A 16,954-nucleotide genomic window follows, 5' to 3' on the forward strand; every position below is an offset into this window, starting at 1 on the left:
GTAAATCTTTTCTGACTGAGCTGAACACTAGGCAGGGCACTGGCCTGGCTGTGCTTGGGGCCTGCACACCCAGCAGCCCTCAAAAGAAAAAGGATGTTGGGACACTGGATAGCCACAGTGACAGTGCCCTGTGGCCCCGGCCGGATGGGAGTGGGGTGGGGAATATCCTGCACCTGTTCTAGAAGGGGTTCAACTGGGCAGGATGGAATCCCGAAGTGGAAAACGGTCAGAAAGCCCACCATACGTCCTTCTCACCTTCTGTCCAGGGGTTTAGATTCTGCAGCCAGTACTAGAGCCTCAAAAACATGGGACCCAAGTGAGCTCTTTGCTGAGCTCCCTGGTCCAGCAGAACAGAGACAGACCCAGACCTTGGACCTTTACCTAAACCATCCTGCTCTTCTCACTAGCAATGTGACCCTTGCCAGCCTGTTTAAGGTGTTATTAATGTGGTCTTAGTGTGGTCACTGTTGGACTTTTCTGGCTAGGGGTGACAGTCCCTCCGTGATCTGGCTTTGAGGGCATTCGAGGTAGAACTGCATTCAGGGAAGCAGCAGGAGCCTCTGGGCCATCCAGGAGGATGAGACATGTCAGGCCCCCAGGGAACCTGCAGCAGGCCCCCAGGGAGCCCGGGTGCCCCTCTGACCTCCGGGGTCTCTGGGAGGAGGGCTTCAGGCACGTGGGCTTGCAGGGCTGCTGTGGAGCAGCTTCCCCGCCCCCTCCCCTGGCTGACTGGGCCCCTGCTCTCACTTCCCTCCCGTCACTCAGCTCAGGAGCTGGGAGCAATCTCTGAAGCCATGGAAACCACAGAGGAGGCTAGGAAGCAGGAGGGAGGTGGCGGCCTAGCGCCGCCTTGCAAATCCTGGGGGTGGGGTGGGGGGAGGCTATTCCGCTCCTTGATGAGTAAATGTCTAAAACACTGTTTCTCCTCACTGGCGGCCATTCCCCAAAAGACTGGCTCCCATTTCTCTTCAGGGCAGTAGAAATGGGGCAGGAGAAGGAGGTTCTCTGGGAGGAGCCAGCAGGCCCTGGGTGGGGGTGGGGGTGGGAACAAGGTCAGGGTCAGGGGAGAGGAGATGGGAAACAGGTTGGGGCACTGAGGATCAGGCGGGGGTTGGTGTGGTGGATGTGAGGGTCAGGGGTTGGAGGTCAGGGGTAGGTGTTGAGAGCAGAGGCTCTGGGGCTGGGAGATGGTGGTCAGCAGTGGAGAGAGGCAGTGTTTGGGAGCTACAGGTCAGGGGGTGGGGGACAGGGGTGGGAAGGTGTGCTTGGCCACAGAGGACCTGGGGTCCCATGAGCCGGGTAGTCCACCCACCCAATGGCCTCAACCACTCAACTGTCCTCTTGGCACTGTCCTAGGGCACGCTATGTTTCCCCTAAATAATAACCAGTCCTTGTCCTTCAAAACACACACCAAATAGACTCCCCTGCCTGATAGAGTCTGACCATGACTGCAGAGCCAGGAGCTGGGAAAGCACAGAGGTGGGGACAGGCCAAGTGGGGGGTGCAGGGGAAAGGTGGGGTGGCTCCAGCAGGTTCCACTTGGATTAAATCAAGCTCCCCCATTGCAAGGGACCCCAAAGGGCTGCAGAGCATTCCTAAGATAAAGATTCTCCTTTTAAAAGTGGTTAGATTTATTTTTAATTACATGAACACATGATGATATTCTCCTTTTTAAAAAATGAGACCATTAGCTATATGCCCAATTTCCCTTGCAATGCCCTCCCCAACTCCCTGAAGACAACCTTTGGTTTATCTTCTTCCAGCCCTTTTAAGAGCTTTTACAACATAAACATGTGTCTGCAGAGAATTCCTAGAACTGTCTATTGTTTTATGGGTTTCTAAACATTAATGACATAATACAGTGTGCACCTTTCTTCAACATCCCATCCAACAAAGTGCTGCTGAGATTTCTCCCTGTCACTACCTGTGGATCTAGGACATTCCTTTTAACAGGTCTCCCAGCACTTGAGCTGATGAAAATTATGAACTCTCAGATTGCTTCCAATTTTTTACCATCATAAATAATGCTGGAATGAACGTGCTGGCTTCTGTTTCCTCATACTCCTGAGGTGGTGTTTCTTTAGGGTAGAATTGCAGTTAGAGGTCAGAAGGCTTGGTTTTAATTTTTTTGATTTTAACAGAAGTGTACAAAGTGCTCTCCAAAGTCACCATTCTGATTTATTTTCCCACAGCCTTAAAATATTTGATCTCAACAGCTATTACTGGATGTCAGTCTTAGGGTGCGGTGATGGGCTAACAGGCTCTCTGGTCAGCAGAGGATGGGGTGATGAGCCTACCACAGCTCTCCTGGTCAGGCTAGCAAACTTTCCATCTGGGTTGTGTGGAGCGGGCAGAAGAGGTGGGCCTCATGGGGAGGTGGGGCTTGAAAGGGCCTTGGGCATGAAGGACCCTTGCTGGGGGAAAGGAGGGAATAGACATGTGGGTAATAGGGGTAGATGAGCTCAGGATTGCTGCCCAGCACCCATGTCTCATCCCTGGAAAGGTAGCTGACATCCTGGCCTTAGTAGTGTGTGTGAACCAACGGCACGAAAAACTCTGAGCTGCCCGTGGTGACAGCCCACACAGTGAACCCCAAACCTGGCCACAAACCAGAGGCAGCTGCTGTGTTGGTTAAAAATCTAGGGGTGTGGGCCACACATCCACCCACCAAATCAGGATCCCTGAGGGGTGAGTTGCATGACCCCTAAACCCCCACAACCTGCCCTTCATGACCCCCAACAACCATACAGAAGGGACTGGAGCTCGTCTCTCTGCTGGGGGGCCCTTCCCCAGGGGAACTGGACACTCTCAGAAAGGCTCCTTAGCCTTTACATGGCAAGTGTCCTCTGGTGACAGAAGGGACAAAGTTCACCCTTGGTGCTAGATCCAAAGCTAAATTGGTGTGCTGTGCAGCTAGCTCTGCAGCCCCAAGCTCAGGGAACATCCACAGCCTCTCTACCCAGCACTGGCCTCCTCCCTCAAGCAGAGGTGGCACCCTGTGGGGATTTTAGGTCCCTTCTCCTCCCAGACACCTGTGAAGAAAGGCCTGGCTGCCCTCCTCCAACTGGCATTGGTGCTAAGGCTCTGGGCAGCCCAGGTCGGTGGCCCAGCCCCACTGGGCAGGAAGCTGGGCGGGGCCTCGTGCTGAGTGGACAGCTGGTCCTGCAGGCAAATTCATGGTCTGGGAGCTGAGCTGAGATGCCTCTTTGGAGAGCTGCATATGCAGAAGCTTCCACCTCTGCTGTTCCCACTGTGAGTTGATTTTCACTAAGTTCTCTCTCAAACCCTAAATATTGACCTCTGAGATCTGGAAATAAAATTGTGATTTTCCCAAAGACTAAACAAAATGTCAGGAAAAGATGGGGGGGAAGGGAGATCCCTGCCAGTTCATCACACGGCTCTATCTGGACTGAAAACAGCAATGGCAATTTCTTGAGTATCTATAATGTTTTTTTTTTAATGCTGGGGATACAGTGGCCCGTGTTAGGAAGTGGGGTGGGGTGCTCAGCATGGACAGTCCCAGCCTTGGCCTTGGGCAGGTGTCTCTGCAGCAGGGCCCTTGGCTTCACCTCGTTGACATCGCTCTCCTATCACTCTATGCTTGGCTTCCCATGAGGTTTGGGTCTGTCTGAGCAAGGCTAGCTTAGGGGTGGACTCCCTGCTGGCTGTCACCACACCCAGGCCACTTGGGTACAGTCCTGTGCAGTGCACACAGGCCTTGCTTTGGGGTGTGACAGGGCCGGCCAAGTTCCCAGGCCAGGCTCACTGGCTTTTGGTGCACATAAGGATCCTTCGACATAATCATTTGGATTTAATTAGCTCCAGCCGCATCTTTTCACGTGGGCCCCCCAGTCCCCTCAGAAGTCTTTTCTGGGTATCCCTGGGGGTTTCCAGGATTCATACTGAAGCTCACAGAGTCCTCCCACTTCTCGTGCTTCTAGTCTGTTGCCCAGGAAGCCCCACTGGGGGCACCACCTCTCTGTTCCACCCATACTGCCCAGTCTGTACTGCAACACAGCTCTGGGGGGTGCTGCCTCTCAGGACCCCAACGCAGCACAGCCACGCAGTGTGAGGGCTGAACAGAGATCCCTGCAGCCGCTTCTGAGCTGAAGTCAGGCTGCACTCCAGGCAAGTGTGAGGTGAAGGTCTCGCTTTCTCCCCAGGGCCTCCCAGCAGTGTTGCTGCCACCCTGCATCTCGCGGAGCTGCTTGTGAAAACAGCCCCTGCAGCATCTGTCCCCAGCCTTCTCTCTGGGCCAAAAGCACCCTCCTTGAAATCCCACTCTGACAGGAGCCCACAAGAAGGGCCGTTGGGAATGTCAGCAGGAACACCAGGGCTGTTGAGTCACACAGAGCTAGGCAGAGAGAGAGCCCCCCTCCCCCACCAGGGAGATTTCCCTCCAGGACTTCAGCTGCAGAAGCGAATTCCCCTGCTTGGGGACTTTATACTCCTATTTTTGAAACCTCCTTTGGGGTAGTCCTAGGCTCTCCTCCCTGTGCCCTGTGTCAGTTCTGACAGCCTGGCAGAGCAAACCGCCAGTGCAATGGCCCCAAACAATTGTTTATATAGTTCAGGATTCTGGGGGCTGGCTTGGCTGGTCTCTGCTGGACTCATTCATGCGTCTACACTCAGCCATCAAGCTGACTGCAGGCTGATGATTTAGGCCAGCCTCACCGGTACGTCTGCGAGTTGGCAGGCTGTTGAACAGGCATCTTCTGCTCTCCCTCTTGTTTCCCTGCATCTCTTCAGCATTCTGTGTTTGGCTGGACTGCCAGCCCACACAGGGAGCCCAGAGCTGGCTCAAGGCAGTCAGGCAGCTCCAGGATCCAGCCAGTCCTCTTCAAGGGAGTGAGCACTGACTACCTTGGCTTGGGGTTGTGGCCTCATCTCTTTATGTCAAACTGCTCCATAGGTGGACAGGGCTGAGCATGGCCTCACAGGGCAGGGGCAAAAGGTCCCGGTCCTTTCCTGCTCCCCTACTTCTCACATGGCCACTGAAATAATGGTGGCAGCAATCATGATGCAGGGGCCTAAGCTGTTTCTCATGGTGCCACCCCATATAATCTCCTCAAGAGCTGACACTCATGACCCCCACTTTACTGAGAGAGGCTGAGGCTCAGAGAGGTTGGGTAACTTTCCCAGTGCCACACAGTGAGTAAACAGCAAAGCCAGGAATAGGACCTAGATTTCTGCATTCACATTCCTGGCCACGGTGTACACGCTTTCTAATAATAAGTATAATAAGTAAAGTGGCCATGACCACATTTGTATAGTGGTAAACTGTCCCTCAGGGTGCTCAAATCCTCACCAGACCCTTGGGACTGACCCCATAAAGGAGGCAAAGGCACCTTGTTGTCTCTATATCCAAGTGGGGAAAGTGAGGACCAGGCTCTGGCTTTGAAATCCATGCATTCCTTTCTCCACCACATGATTTCTAAATGGCCATTTTGTGCTTGGGGATTTTTATTTGACGATGATATGGAGGTAGGGCCAGGTAAGACTATTAGAGTCAAAGAAATGAAAATTATGTACCTTCCCATGTAAACCGAACATAAAACGATGAAATAAAAAGCTCACACTTGTGCTGAAATGAAAAGGGTTTCATTCAAGACTTTTGTATGGTAATATTCAGGGCTAGTTTGTCCAAGTTGAAGTTTTAAGGTTTTACCTGGGGGAGTTGCTGGTTTCCTGAGCTGATCCTCCATCACTATGTGTCACAGGGCTTTATGTACATCTGCCAGCACCTTAAACCCTGCCTGTTTGGAGAACAGGGTTCAGTGAGATGCCATGTGGCCAGCACTCTCTTCCCCACTAAGGAGGCTGAAAGGCACAAGATGGGCAGCGTGTGGACAGAGGCTTGGGTTTTGCAGCTGGCTGCACTGAGCACCGGGGCTTTGACTGTGCAAGGGGTGAAGCCAGGATGCTGTATCAGTACAAGTTTATGTCCAAGGAAGGGCAGAGGTAGTGGCAAGGGTTCTGGGGTAGCAGCGTGTGGTGTGGCACTTGGCTACCTATGTACCTGCTTGGCTCCTGCCTCTCCTTCAGATGTGCCATCTGACATTCCTCCAACACATCCCCCTTCTGCTTGAGATACCCAGACTCAGAGGCTGTTTGTACAAAGAATCCTAATGGGTGTGTGGGGGCCCAAGAATGGGGAGAGAGGCTACAGGCAGCCAGGCAGCCAGAGAGCTTCAGCAGACACGTGGGGGCAGAGGCGGAGAGGGCCTCAGGAAGGGAGAGGCTGGGGAAAGACAAGGCACTAAGGAGGAAGGGTGGACAACTGTGGGGTCAGGAGTGGGAAGAGTCATGGGTGACCCCAGCCTTGATGGTGGACACTGGGAACAGTCTGTGGGTGATTTCATGAAGGGCCAAGAGTGTGCTCCTTAAAATACCACCCTGACAGGAACCCATGACAGGGGCAGTTGGGAATGTCAGCAGGAACATCAGAGCTGTTGTGTAACTTGGAGCTGGGCAGAGAGAGTCTGCCCCCTCCCGGGGAGAGTTCTCTCCCGAACACCAGGCACAGAACCAAACTCCCCTGCTCTGGGACTTTGTACTCATCCTTTGAAATTAGGACTTTCATTCATTTTTATCAAGATCTTGAAATGTGGTAATAGAGTTACACCAATGAATAGCCCAGCACAACATGGGAAATATAATAAACGTGAGAGCAATAAAAGGTGGAGGACCAGCCACTCTGCACTGATACAACTCGGACAGAATAAAAGTAATTATCACCTGCCCAACCTGGCCAGCCCACTCTGTGTGTGCAGCAGAAAACCATTTCAGAACTTTGTTTCCTATATTGAATGTCGATAATTGGGTGTATTTATAAGTCTCTCTGGAAGAAAACCACTTGTGATTTCAAGATGAGAAAACAGTCTCCCAAAAAGTGAAAAACAATATATTCCCCCTTTTCACACACACACACACACACACACACACACACACACGCACGCACGCACGCACGCACGCACGCACACACACGCACAAAGAGCTTGTTTTCGTCGATGTTTTTAAGGTGCTGTTGGAATGATTTGCCTTTCTGAAGCCACCACTCCATTTATCATCTTGAATTGCCTCGTAGACCCTGGCAAAGCACTCAACAGGGACCACTTCATCTGAGGCAGTGACAGGGCTTCCTAGGCAGGAACCCGCCACCTCTCTGTGACAGGAAGATGGATACCTAGGTGGCCGGCCCGGAAGGGCAAGAGGGCAGGAGGAGTAGGGTGATGTGGGGGCTGACGGATGGCAGTGAGGGCCCGGGCGTGGTACTGGAGGAGGGAGCAGGCCCCTCTGGCCTCGGGAGTGGGAGAGCTGCGGCTCTGCTGCGGACGGTGTGCAGGCTGAAGGCTGAGCTCTGCCAGAGCCGATGGAGAGGCAGCCTGCAGGGCATCTCACTTCCATCATGTGCCTTCCTGCCCTACTCAAGAAGAGGTTGGCTTGGAACGTGCCCTCTCTCCCTCCATCTCACCCCTGCACCCCGCATCCTCTATTCTTTCTGTTCAGTCTATTTGCTGCTGAATTGCTGAGCCCTGTCTTCTAATTTCAGCAAAAGTTAAAAAAAAAAAACCCAAAAACCCCAAATGACACCCCACATGGGGTTTCACCACCTGAGGCTAGTGCCCCCCTGTAGTTGGTACAGAGTCTCTTGCCAGATCTTTCCAATTCTCTCATAGCTTGGTAGCCAGGGTCAGAGCCAGATTCCAGGCTACCTCCTGTGTGGCCCCAAAGAGCCTCCCAGCAGAACAGTGTCCTCAGTGTGCAGCAGAAGACGGATGGGCCCATATCATGGCTCCTCCAGGAGACACCCCTGCCGGGCCCCAAGGGGGGCTCATGAGTCACTCGGGCTGGTTGCTACCTTGGGCCTGCCATCTCCAGGCAACCAGTTGTCAGCAGTCTCTGGAGCTGCAAGAGTGTGTGGCTACACACCTGCTAAGCAGATGGCCAGAGCAGGGAGACCTGGCAGGACACAGTGTCTCAGGGACAAAGGTTGCCACAGGAGTTCCAAGGAGGAGCCCTCTCAGGACCAAGTTTCTTGTGGCTCTCTGGCTGGGGCAGGGCACTTCTGAAGAGTTATAATGCATGGAGTGCTGGGCTGGCTTAGCACAAACACCTCCCAGCCACTCATAGGTCACTAGGAAGGGTGACTGTTTCAGCCAAGAGCCTGTGACCTAGGGGGCGACGATGCCCTGTGAGGCCTGCGCGTGCTGCCTGGTGCTCTTCCTTGCTGATTTACACACTCTACCTCCAACTCTTTCAATGCAATCTTTCCCCAGTTGCCTCCTGGCTCCCAACAGCATCGGGATCTGCCCTGCATGAGTAACTACACAGTCTCCTCCGGCTCCCTGGACCACTTCTCCTGGGGCCACTGCCAGAGCCCGCAAGGGGAGGGGTGAGTGTGGCAGGCAGCCCTCTGTGTCAGACTCCTGTAACGCTGCAGGGCAGGCCCACAGTCCAGGTCCAGAAAGGGCGTTATGAGCAGGGCCTCCCCATTTGTGCTCATAAGCAAGGGCCCTCCACTCATTCTGTAGGTGCCCTCCCCCTATTGTTTTGTGGTGGCTAGTTAGGAATGACTTCTTTTTCATAATAACAAATACTCACAGCTAGCAGTTGGCTTAATTTTGACATATTTGATGTCAAAAGACATGGTGAAGAGGCTGTAATTAGTTGGGAGCAGGTTTTCCTTCCACAAAGGAGCATGAAAAGCTCATGGTGCTCACCCTTTGTTATTTTTAAAGTGTCTCTTTTTAGGAAATCAAGTCTCCTTAGCTAAAGGTAGAGCAACTGCTTAATGGGGGCCTCACGTTCTCTGGCACCCAGAGCCAAGTAGTGGGGGATGTGCCCCTGCTTTCCTTCCTGGCAGCTGCAAGAGGGCCCATTAAGTCACCCTGTGTAGTGGGAAAGGGGAGGAAGGATGAGGGCCCCTCGTCTATCAGCTCTCCTCGTCCTTATCTGGGTCAGGAAGGTGGAAGGGCTGTCTGGAGGTGCCACCTTTCTCCTCACAGCCTTGGCCTATTTGGTGATGCCATGGGCTACAGGTACCTGGTTGTTGGCTCATGAAATCCTACAGCAGACCTGTGAGGTGGGTTCATTAGCTGCCACTGACAGATGAGGAAACCAAGGATGATGTTGGGATTCAAGTGGCTATTTTGTGCTACTCACCCTGCACAAGGTCTGGCTTGATTCCTACCCCTATTTAAGGGGGCCATTCTCTTCCCAGCTTTTTGGGGACAAATAGCAGCTGCTCCACCTCATATTCCCTGGTGCTCCCCCCAGCCCAGCCATGGTGACCCGCATCCTTTTCATAGCAAAGAAATAAGAAGTAGCTCTAAACCCAAGCCCTTCAATCACAAGCTACTTCCAGCTTCAAGACAGCTGGGGGCTTAGGTCAGCAACCCCGTGGGCATCAGCTTGGCCCTACCTCCTATCCACACACATCTGTATACCCTCATATGACCCTAGGCCCCTTTCCTTCATGGAGCCAGTGTGGGTCACTACTCAGGGATGTGACTGCATGAGCTTTGCCCCTGTGTAAGCTCAGGTGGGCTACCTACATCTCTGGGTCTCAGTTTCCTCATGTGTAACATGGCATTAAAGGACAGAGCCTGCCTCTCAGGGCTGTTGTGAGGATTCACTGAGCTAACATTTGCAAAGGATTGGGGCACAGTAAGTGCTCTGTACCTGTTGACAGTAGTTGTTAGTATTAGTACTATTCTAAGGCATCTGCAGCCCAGGTTGCTGTCCTGAAACGTCTGCTTCCGGTCCCCCCAACTTGGTACCCCTCCCCCCAACCCTCTGCAGGACCCTGAATCTGATACCAGTGCCCAGCAGAGCAGAAGGGGATGCCTTCTGGTAGATTCACCCTTCTAAACTGTGCCATGCATGTGCCCACTTCTACCCAGCCTCCTCACTGGTCTCCCTGCCTCTATGGTGTTCCCTATCCTGCAACTGAAAGAGCCTGGAGAGATCCTACTACAACTAACTCCCAAGCCCCAAATTCAAGGCCCTGCAGGGTCTGAGCCTTGGCTACCTCTGAGGCTGCACTTCTCACTCTTACACCCCCTATCCTGGACACTAAACTTTTCGGTTACTTCGATTGCCCCGGGCTTTGTTCAAGCCTTTTCCATTCTTAAGCAGCTGCCCTGACCTCTGCCCCGCCTCTAGACTAGGTCAGAGGCTCCCTCTCCCAAGGTGCGCTGCCCTCCGGGAGAGCTGAGACGCCAGGTCCGGGACTGAATCAAAGTATTCACTGCCTTGGGACACTGCCTCTTCCTCTGGAAAGGGGTCTGCCCCCACCCGGGTCGCGCCTACGCTTGCAGCCGGAGCCGGAGGCTAGACGGATCGTCCTCTCCGACCTGGACTCCGCCCCTCCGTTCCTTGGGAGCCCCGGCTGGGGGGCGGGGCAGGGACTCCCGGCCCCGCCCAGGCCCCCGCCCCCAGCAGTAAGAGCCTGCCGGGCTCAGCTGACGCCGCACTTCACGTGACGCTGGGGCCGGGTGGACATGGCGGCGGCTACCGGGTGAGTGCTGCTCCTGTGCTTGGCCATTGCTCTACGGCGCGGGGATGGGGCCTGGGCCTCCCGGCCGGACAGCGAGTGACAGCCGCCGCCGCCCGGCCGCGGCTCCGCCGGGCACGCTGTGTGACCGCGGGCAGCGCGCTTCTCGCCGGTGTGGCGTCCTAGCGCGGGCGGCCAGCTGCGCCCAAAGCTCCGCTCTCCGCTGTCCACTGGCCCTCGGCCACCCTGGCGCTTAGGTCCCACCCGTGCCCTTGTGGGGTCCCCACTGTGCGGCCGACGTGGCGAGCTCGAGTCCATGCGCATCTTCTCGGCCACCACGCTCAGAATGGGAAGGCGGCGTGGCCCGGGCTCCGGGGACCCAGGCGCTCCCGGGAGGGGCAGTGTTTGAGATGGGCTTGGAAGCTTCTCCCCGGCGGGGCACTTCCCCACTTCCTTCAGGGCCCAAATGTCACACCGCCTTAGAGAAGCCTTCCCTAAGCACCTCTCCTACTTTTTGTAGCCCTTACCACCACTGATAAACTATACTGTACACTTATTTTTACTTGTTTCTTTTCGTTTAGAATGTATGATCAGGGCCTTTCTCTAGTTCATTCCTGGGCCTCACTAGGACAGTGCCTTGCACACAGTAGGTGTGCATTAAAGAATGGGTGAGTGGTCCTAATGGAAGGAAGTGTGGACAAATGAGCCCACTAAAGTGTTGGGGAGATTGTCCCAGGTGAGGGAACATCCCAGCAAAGATTGAGAGACAAAGGTTGAGAGTTCAGAGTGTGTTGGAGACAGGGCAGAGTGGAGTGCAGGGGTGATGTGCGGCAGGGGGGTGCCTCAGATGACTTCTCCAGACTTTGTCTTGAGGGTCAGGAGCCATCCAAAGGTTTAATATAATCAAATCTGCTTTTTAGACAAATCATTCCCCTGAATGGTGTGAGTTATGAGGTAGAGGGGCACAATAATAGGGATGGCATGTGGTTCTGGTGGTGCCAGTGGCTCAGACGGGCAGTGGTAGAGAAGGGGCCCTGCTCTATATGCTGGGCTGGGAACTGAGATCAGAATGGGGGGCCTGATGAACTGAATGCACCTCTCTTTTTGGGATATGGGAGAATGGAAACAGAAAATAGCCCTTCAGTTGGCCCCCAGAGTTGGGAGAGCTTGGGACATACAAATCAAACATTTAGTGGACACCTGCTCTATTCCAGGAATAGTACTGGACCTACCCTTAATACTAATGGGCCACTGGGGCAGATGGACCTACCCTTAGTACTAATGGGCCACTCTGTCATCGCCTGTCTGCCTCTGGTCTTGGTGTGTGCCTTGGAGTGGCATGGGTTCTGAGTGCTGGTGGGCTCCACTCCCTGAAGGACATTGTGCTAGTCCTTGAGCACTCATCAAGGCAGAGAACTGTGCATGCAAAGTCCGAGATGAGTGTCTAGGAACACGGGGTCAGATCTTTGAAACCAGCCTTGACCCTGTCTTAAAGAGCAGAGTGCAAAGTAAGTGTAGGCCAGTGACTGGAAGTGGGTCTGTTACCCCTATATCTGGGCCAGACAGGATGTCACAGGGACTTCCAGGGACTGCATTTGGGTTCAGGGCTCCATGCTGGCCTGAGGTCTGCTGCTCTTCTGAGGGTGCAGATGAGCCAGGCGAGTAATTGGATGGGGGTGAGCCTGTGGCTGAGTCCTGGAAGGAGGGCTCTTATAGTGAAGCTGGTTTTCTGGGCCATGGGGTGGGCTAGGCAGTGGAGTAAAACAAAGTGACAGATGTCTTGAAGAGCTGTACTATGAAAGGGAGACCTGACAGGTGCAGGGAGCTTCCAGAGCTTGACAGGGCTTCTTTGGTGAGAGCCATTCCAGGCTGGTATGGGACTGCCCTGCTGGACAGTTTGAGTTTGAGGGTGAGCCATAGCAGCTTCCTTAAGGAGATGAAGTTTTGAATGTGTTTCCAGCAAAGCCCAGTGCCCAGTGTCACACAGGACAGATCAGAGTGTCAAGTATAATGAGGTGCTGTGCCATCAAGTCATGGCCATGGTCTCCCTGGGAGAAGGTAGGTCTCCCTCCCAGCAAGTGCCATGAGACAGAGGGTCCCACAGCCTCCAGAGGGTCTTCCCTGAGGTCATCTCCACCTCACCCAGTCCCCCATTCTATGGCACTTGGTGGGCGGAAGCCTAGCCTTCTCCTTGAGCCTTGCCTTGATCTTTCCACAGAGTTGAGGCTTCTCCACTGCCACCGGGCCTGCCTGCATCCGCTCCCCAACAAGGCTTTTTCCTTTCTCTTTACTTGCCCACTCACCTGCCAGCCTGGAGTGCCCTTGTCCTCTGATATAATTGTTCATGTACTTGTAGGCCTAGCTTAGATGATTCCTCCTCCTAGGTGCCTTTCCTGACCTTCACCCTCTCCTGACCTCCAGTAACAGTGAGAACTCCATAGAGTCCCAGTCTTCCCCACTGGCAGGATGCTGTCCACTTCTGTCTGCCTGCCCATTGTGGTTGGGAGGGAGGTTGCTTTCCTTCATCCGTCTGCTGGCATCGTTGGAGTCTAGGGACCAGTTCAGTTTGTATCTCCCAGGCCATGTGGCCACCTGTGAATGGTGCCGGGTGACATGGTCTCTAATGAATAAAAGGGGATTTATTGTGAATTAGTCCAGCGTGCCATCCCACTCTCCAGGGAAGCTCTCAGTGATGAAGGAAAGAAGCTGTGGGTGGGAGGGGGGTAGAATTCTGAGTAGGATAGAGAAATAAATTTAATTCTTTAACAGAGTGGCTCCCAGAGAGCCTTTGCCTTGAGAGAAGCAGCAGGTGAGCTGCCCTGGGTGTGTACCTATTGGGTCATAGGTCACACTGGTATCAGCGTTTTTCTGGAAAGAAAGTGTCTGGAAGAGTCAGGTTTGGGATCAAAGTCTGTCCTAGTATGAACCTTGCATTCCTGGAGAAGAGGTGTCAGGTTGGCCCCAGGGGCTGGGTTTAAGGGTGGATCTGTGGATGGCAGGCTGGTCACTGAGTGCCCCTTTGCCCTTCCTGGCCCTTCCCCAGGCCTGGTGCTGACTTCATACAGCCTCTCTCTCCATTCCTGTGGGTGCTTAGCCACTGCCACCCCCCCTACTCCTGGCCCTCCTTAGGAGAGAAGGAGGCAGGATGGAGGATGGCCACCAGCTGCTGCAAGGCCCCTCCAGCCCGGGTGAGCAGGCTGGCTTTGCAGGCAGTCAACCAGTGAGCTTGGTGCCCAGCCTGGGTTGGAGGCTGGCAGTGAGGAGGCAGACTGGTCCTTGGCTGGCCTCTCTTGCTGGGAGCTTAGCAGTGTGGCCCCTGTGGATAAAATCGTAATATTTCCAGAATATCTTGCCTGGCTTTAGTACATCAGCATATCAATAGACATTCCTCAGAGGGTGAGAAAAGTCATCTCCCTATCAGTGGGTAATTACCTGGGCAATGGAGGGCTTATGTGAACCTGAGAGGTTAGGGGGAGTGCGGGTTTTGCTTCTGCTGAAGCAGAAAAGAGAGATGGCTCCGGACTGCAGTCTGTAAGCAGTAAATGGGTTTTAAACTTTCTTTCTCACTTTGACTGATTTCAGTTTTAGAGACATTTTGCTCCACGATTTCCCCTCCCCGGGTTTACAGCCCCATCCAGAAGTGGCATCGCATTCTACTGCACGCATCTTGTCTTTGTGCTGTGGACTCTGTGGACACTGGGGAGACCTTTGCACCCTTTCCAGCATGATTTTAAATGCATGAAATAAAACACAGAGGGTTTCAAGGAAAACCAATTGCATTGAAATACAGTTATCAAAATTAATTTGTTGTGTAGTAATATCTGCTTCTTTATTAACACATTAAGTAATAAAAGCAGCAGGTCTAATCACTTTAATTTTGAAGTATGGTGAACAAAAGTGGTATTTTAAGATAGTGTGATATCAGTAATATAATACCTGTTGGTAACAGATTCTTGCACTGCTGGGACTGTGTGGCTAGTTGGCTTCCTTTAATAATGGAAGAAACCATATATTTGAACAGGAGGTTAGAGACAATAAAGTTTTTTCCCATCCTGGTAGATGGAGTCCTTAAATTCTGTGTGCAGATCCCCAAGGGCCCAGGGGCCTTGGGTGAGAACCCTGTAGGTGGCCCTTCAGAGTAAAGGAGGGGGTAGCTCAGTACTGATTTGGAGGGGACAGGAGTGGGTCCAGGGGCAACCAGCCTGGGAGCTGGCCTCTTTCCTGGTCACTGGCCACTTTCTGGGCCCCAGCAGTTGGCAGTGGGTGGGTGGGCCTGTGGGGGCCAGAGCTTGTTCTGAGGGTCTTTTGGATGCCCCAGAGCCATTGTCCAACGGCTCCTGCTGTCTTTCTGCTTTGCCTTGTGCCGACAGCTGCCTGCAGTAAAACAAACCTTGTTTATGCTGGGATTTGGGGGATGACCTGGCTTTTGCCTTTTAAATTCTGGGTGCCAGTTCTTAAAAACTCCAGTAGAAACCAGTTGGAGGTGTTTCATTAGTGCTGCTCTTGCTGAACTTGCGGGAGGAAGGCACCTGTATTGGTTCTGGGCCCAAGACTCTCTCTGGGTGTTTGGTAATGCCACGAGAAATCAAAGGGCATGTCTCTATAAACCCTGAGGCTGGGCGTGCACTGCAGTAATGGATGACCACAGCACACTGGCCTGCCTGGTAGCTCAGACTGAGCTGTATCCCTCTGTTCTGGGTAAGCCCCACGGAGGATTAGGTAGATTTGTAGATTTTCTTTGCAGTAGCTGCTGAAGCTCAAAGAGAGTGTGCCTTATCAAGTTTCCTGCCTTGACCTGGGCTTCTTGGCCTGTGGGCCAGAAGGCTCCAGTCTGGGTGCCCTGAGGGGCGTCTTCTCAGAAGGTTCTGGGGGCCTTTCAGGTGGGCGTGTGATGGCACACCAGATGCATCTGGCACCTGGTGTATTAGGCCAGGGCAGAGCTGGGAGGAGTGATGGGAGATGAGGTGAGCAGGGCTGGGTTCTGCAGCCCTGTGGGCTGAGATTGGTCATCTTGGGCCAGTTACACCGTTAAGTTGCAACTGATCTGGGCAGCTTTGACCTAGGCCATCTGCAACAGGGCCTCAGTGATGTGCTCTCTGTGCTGTTGGGGAGTCTGTAGAAATGAGGTTCTTCCCTGTGCCCTCCCTCCTCCTTGGGCTTTGCTGAGTGAAGGGAAAGAGTGTGGGGGCTGTGGGGGTCTCCTTGCAAGGTTTGCTGGCAGCTGTACTTTCGGTTCCTGACAGTATGGCCAGCTGTCACCTCTGCCCTTTCATCCTTGTGGTTGAACATGGCAGGAAAGCAGCTGGCTTCGAGGAAGCCCTGGCCCCTTGTTCCCCTGTGTCCACCCTCCTGGAGGGGTGAGTGAGGACCCCTGTCCAGGGTGGGGTGGGGAGCCCTAGGTCCTGTCAGCATGTGTGGGATGTGCATGACCCCTCCACCCTTCCAGGCCAGGCTGGGCTCGAGGGCTCTGCTTCCTGCTGCACTGGAGCTGATATGGCAATTTCTGATCTGTCCAGCTGTGTGTGTGGCCCCACATTGTGACAGTTGTTCGCTCAGCAAATATTTCTTGAGAACTGATGTGTGTGAAGCAGGGTACTAGGGCAGCTGGACCAGAGCAGACCCAAATTTGTGTCTCCATGGGGTTTATTTTAGTTGGTGGGGGCAGGCCACCCCAGTGATCACCAGAAGCGCACTGCATTTGTGTTAGAGGTGAAGGTGTCGGCCCAGCCAGGGACCTGGTGGAGCCTCACCCAGAGGGGTGACTGAAGAGAGTTTAGTGCAGCATCTGTGTACTGAGCTGTGGGCAGGTTAAGGGAAGCAGGGATGGGAGGGGAGGGGAGGGGAGGAGAGGAGAGGAGCTGGTCTCCTGACCAGTGAGGTGGCGCTGTGAGAAGGGTATCCTGGGGACTGTGGCCCTGGGTCCAGGTTCTACCAGGGAGGGAGCTGGGGGAGGAGTTCTCTGTCCTCCCAACTGTAGTCTCCTGGGGTGCCTCCAAGTGGCCACATCCACCTGCAGCTGGCTGCTGAGGTCCTCAAAGGCCAGGTCTGGGCAGAGCAGGAGGGTGGATCTGGAGGGTGCAAGCAGAGGAAACTGAGGCCAGTGCTGAGTGGGGAAATAACCTGGGGAGAGAGCTGCGTTCAAAGAGGAAAACTAGGGAAAACCAGTCCTGAGCAGGTGGCATTGGAGCCAAGGCATGCAGGAGGTGTCACCTGCTACGGTGTCCCTGCCTCAGAGGGCCCCATGACCAGGCCACGATGGGACATCCATTTGCCTGTCTCTCACTGCAGTCCCAGGCAGAACCTTCTCTCTAGCTCCAGCTCTGGGCTCTCCCCACCCTCCTCGAACCCCGGGCCCAACTGCTGTCCCCCATGGCCAGAGAACTTGCAAGGGACCCCTCCCCGCCACACCAACTGCTCTTGTCTAACTCCTGCACCCCATGGACCCAGCCCTTCAGG

At 54.0% G+C, this 16,954-nt stretch overlaps 1 protein-coding gene across 5 annotated transcripts in view; it reads left to right on the top strand.

Annotated features, from left to right (window-relative positions):
• The first annotated feature begins 10,399 nt into the window (after positions 1 to 10,399).
• Positions 10,400 to 16,954, top strand: part of PEPD (peptidase D) — a 119,152-nt gene continuing 112,597 nt past the window's right edge. For all 5 annotated transcript variants that reach the window (XM_073225961.1, XM_073225963.1, XM_073225965.1 and 2 more), the window contains exon 1: positions 10,400 to 10,522. In XM_073225961.1, the coding sequence (XP_073082062.1) occupies positions 10,506 to 10,522 (17 nt within the window). In that variant the 5' untranslated portion in view covers positions 10,400 to 10,505. The remainder of the gene's footprint in view (positions 10,523 to 16,954) is intronic.

This window comes from Manis javanica, chromosome 17, assembly GCF_040802235.1.
Source record: "Manis javanica isolate MJ-LG chromosome 17, MJ_LKY, whole genome shotgun sequence".
NCBI classification, from domain to species: Eukaryota; Metazoa; Chordata; class Mammalia; order Pholidota; family Manidae; genus Manis; species Manis javanica.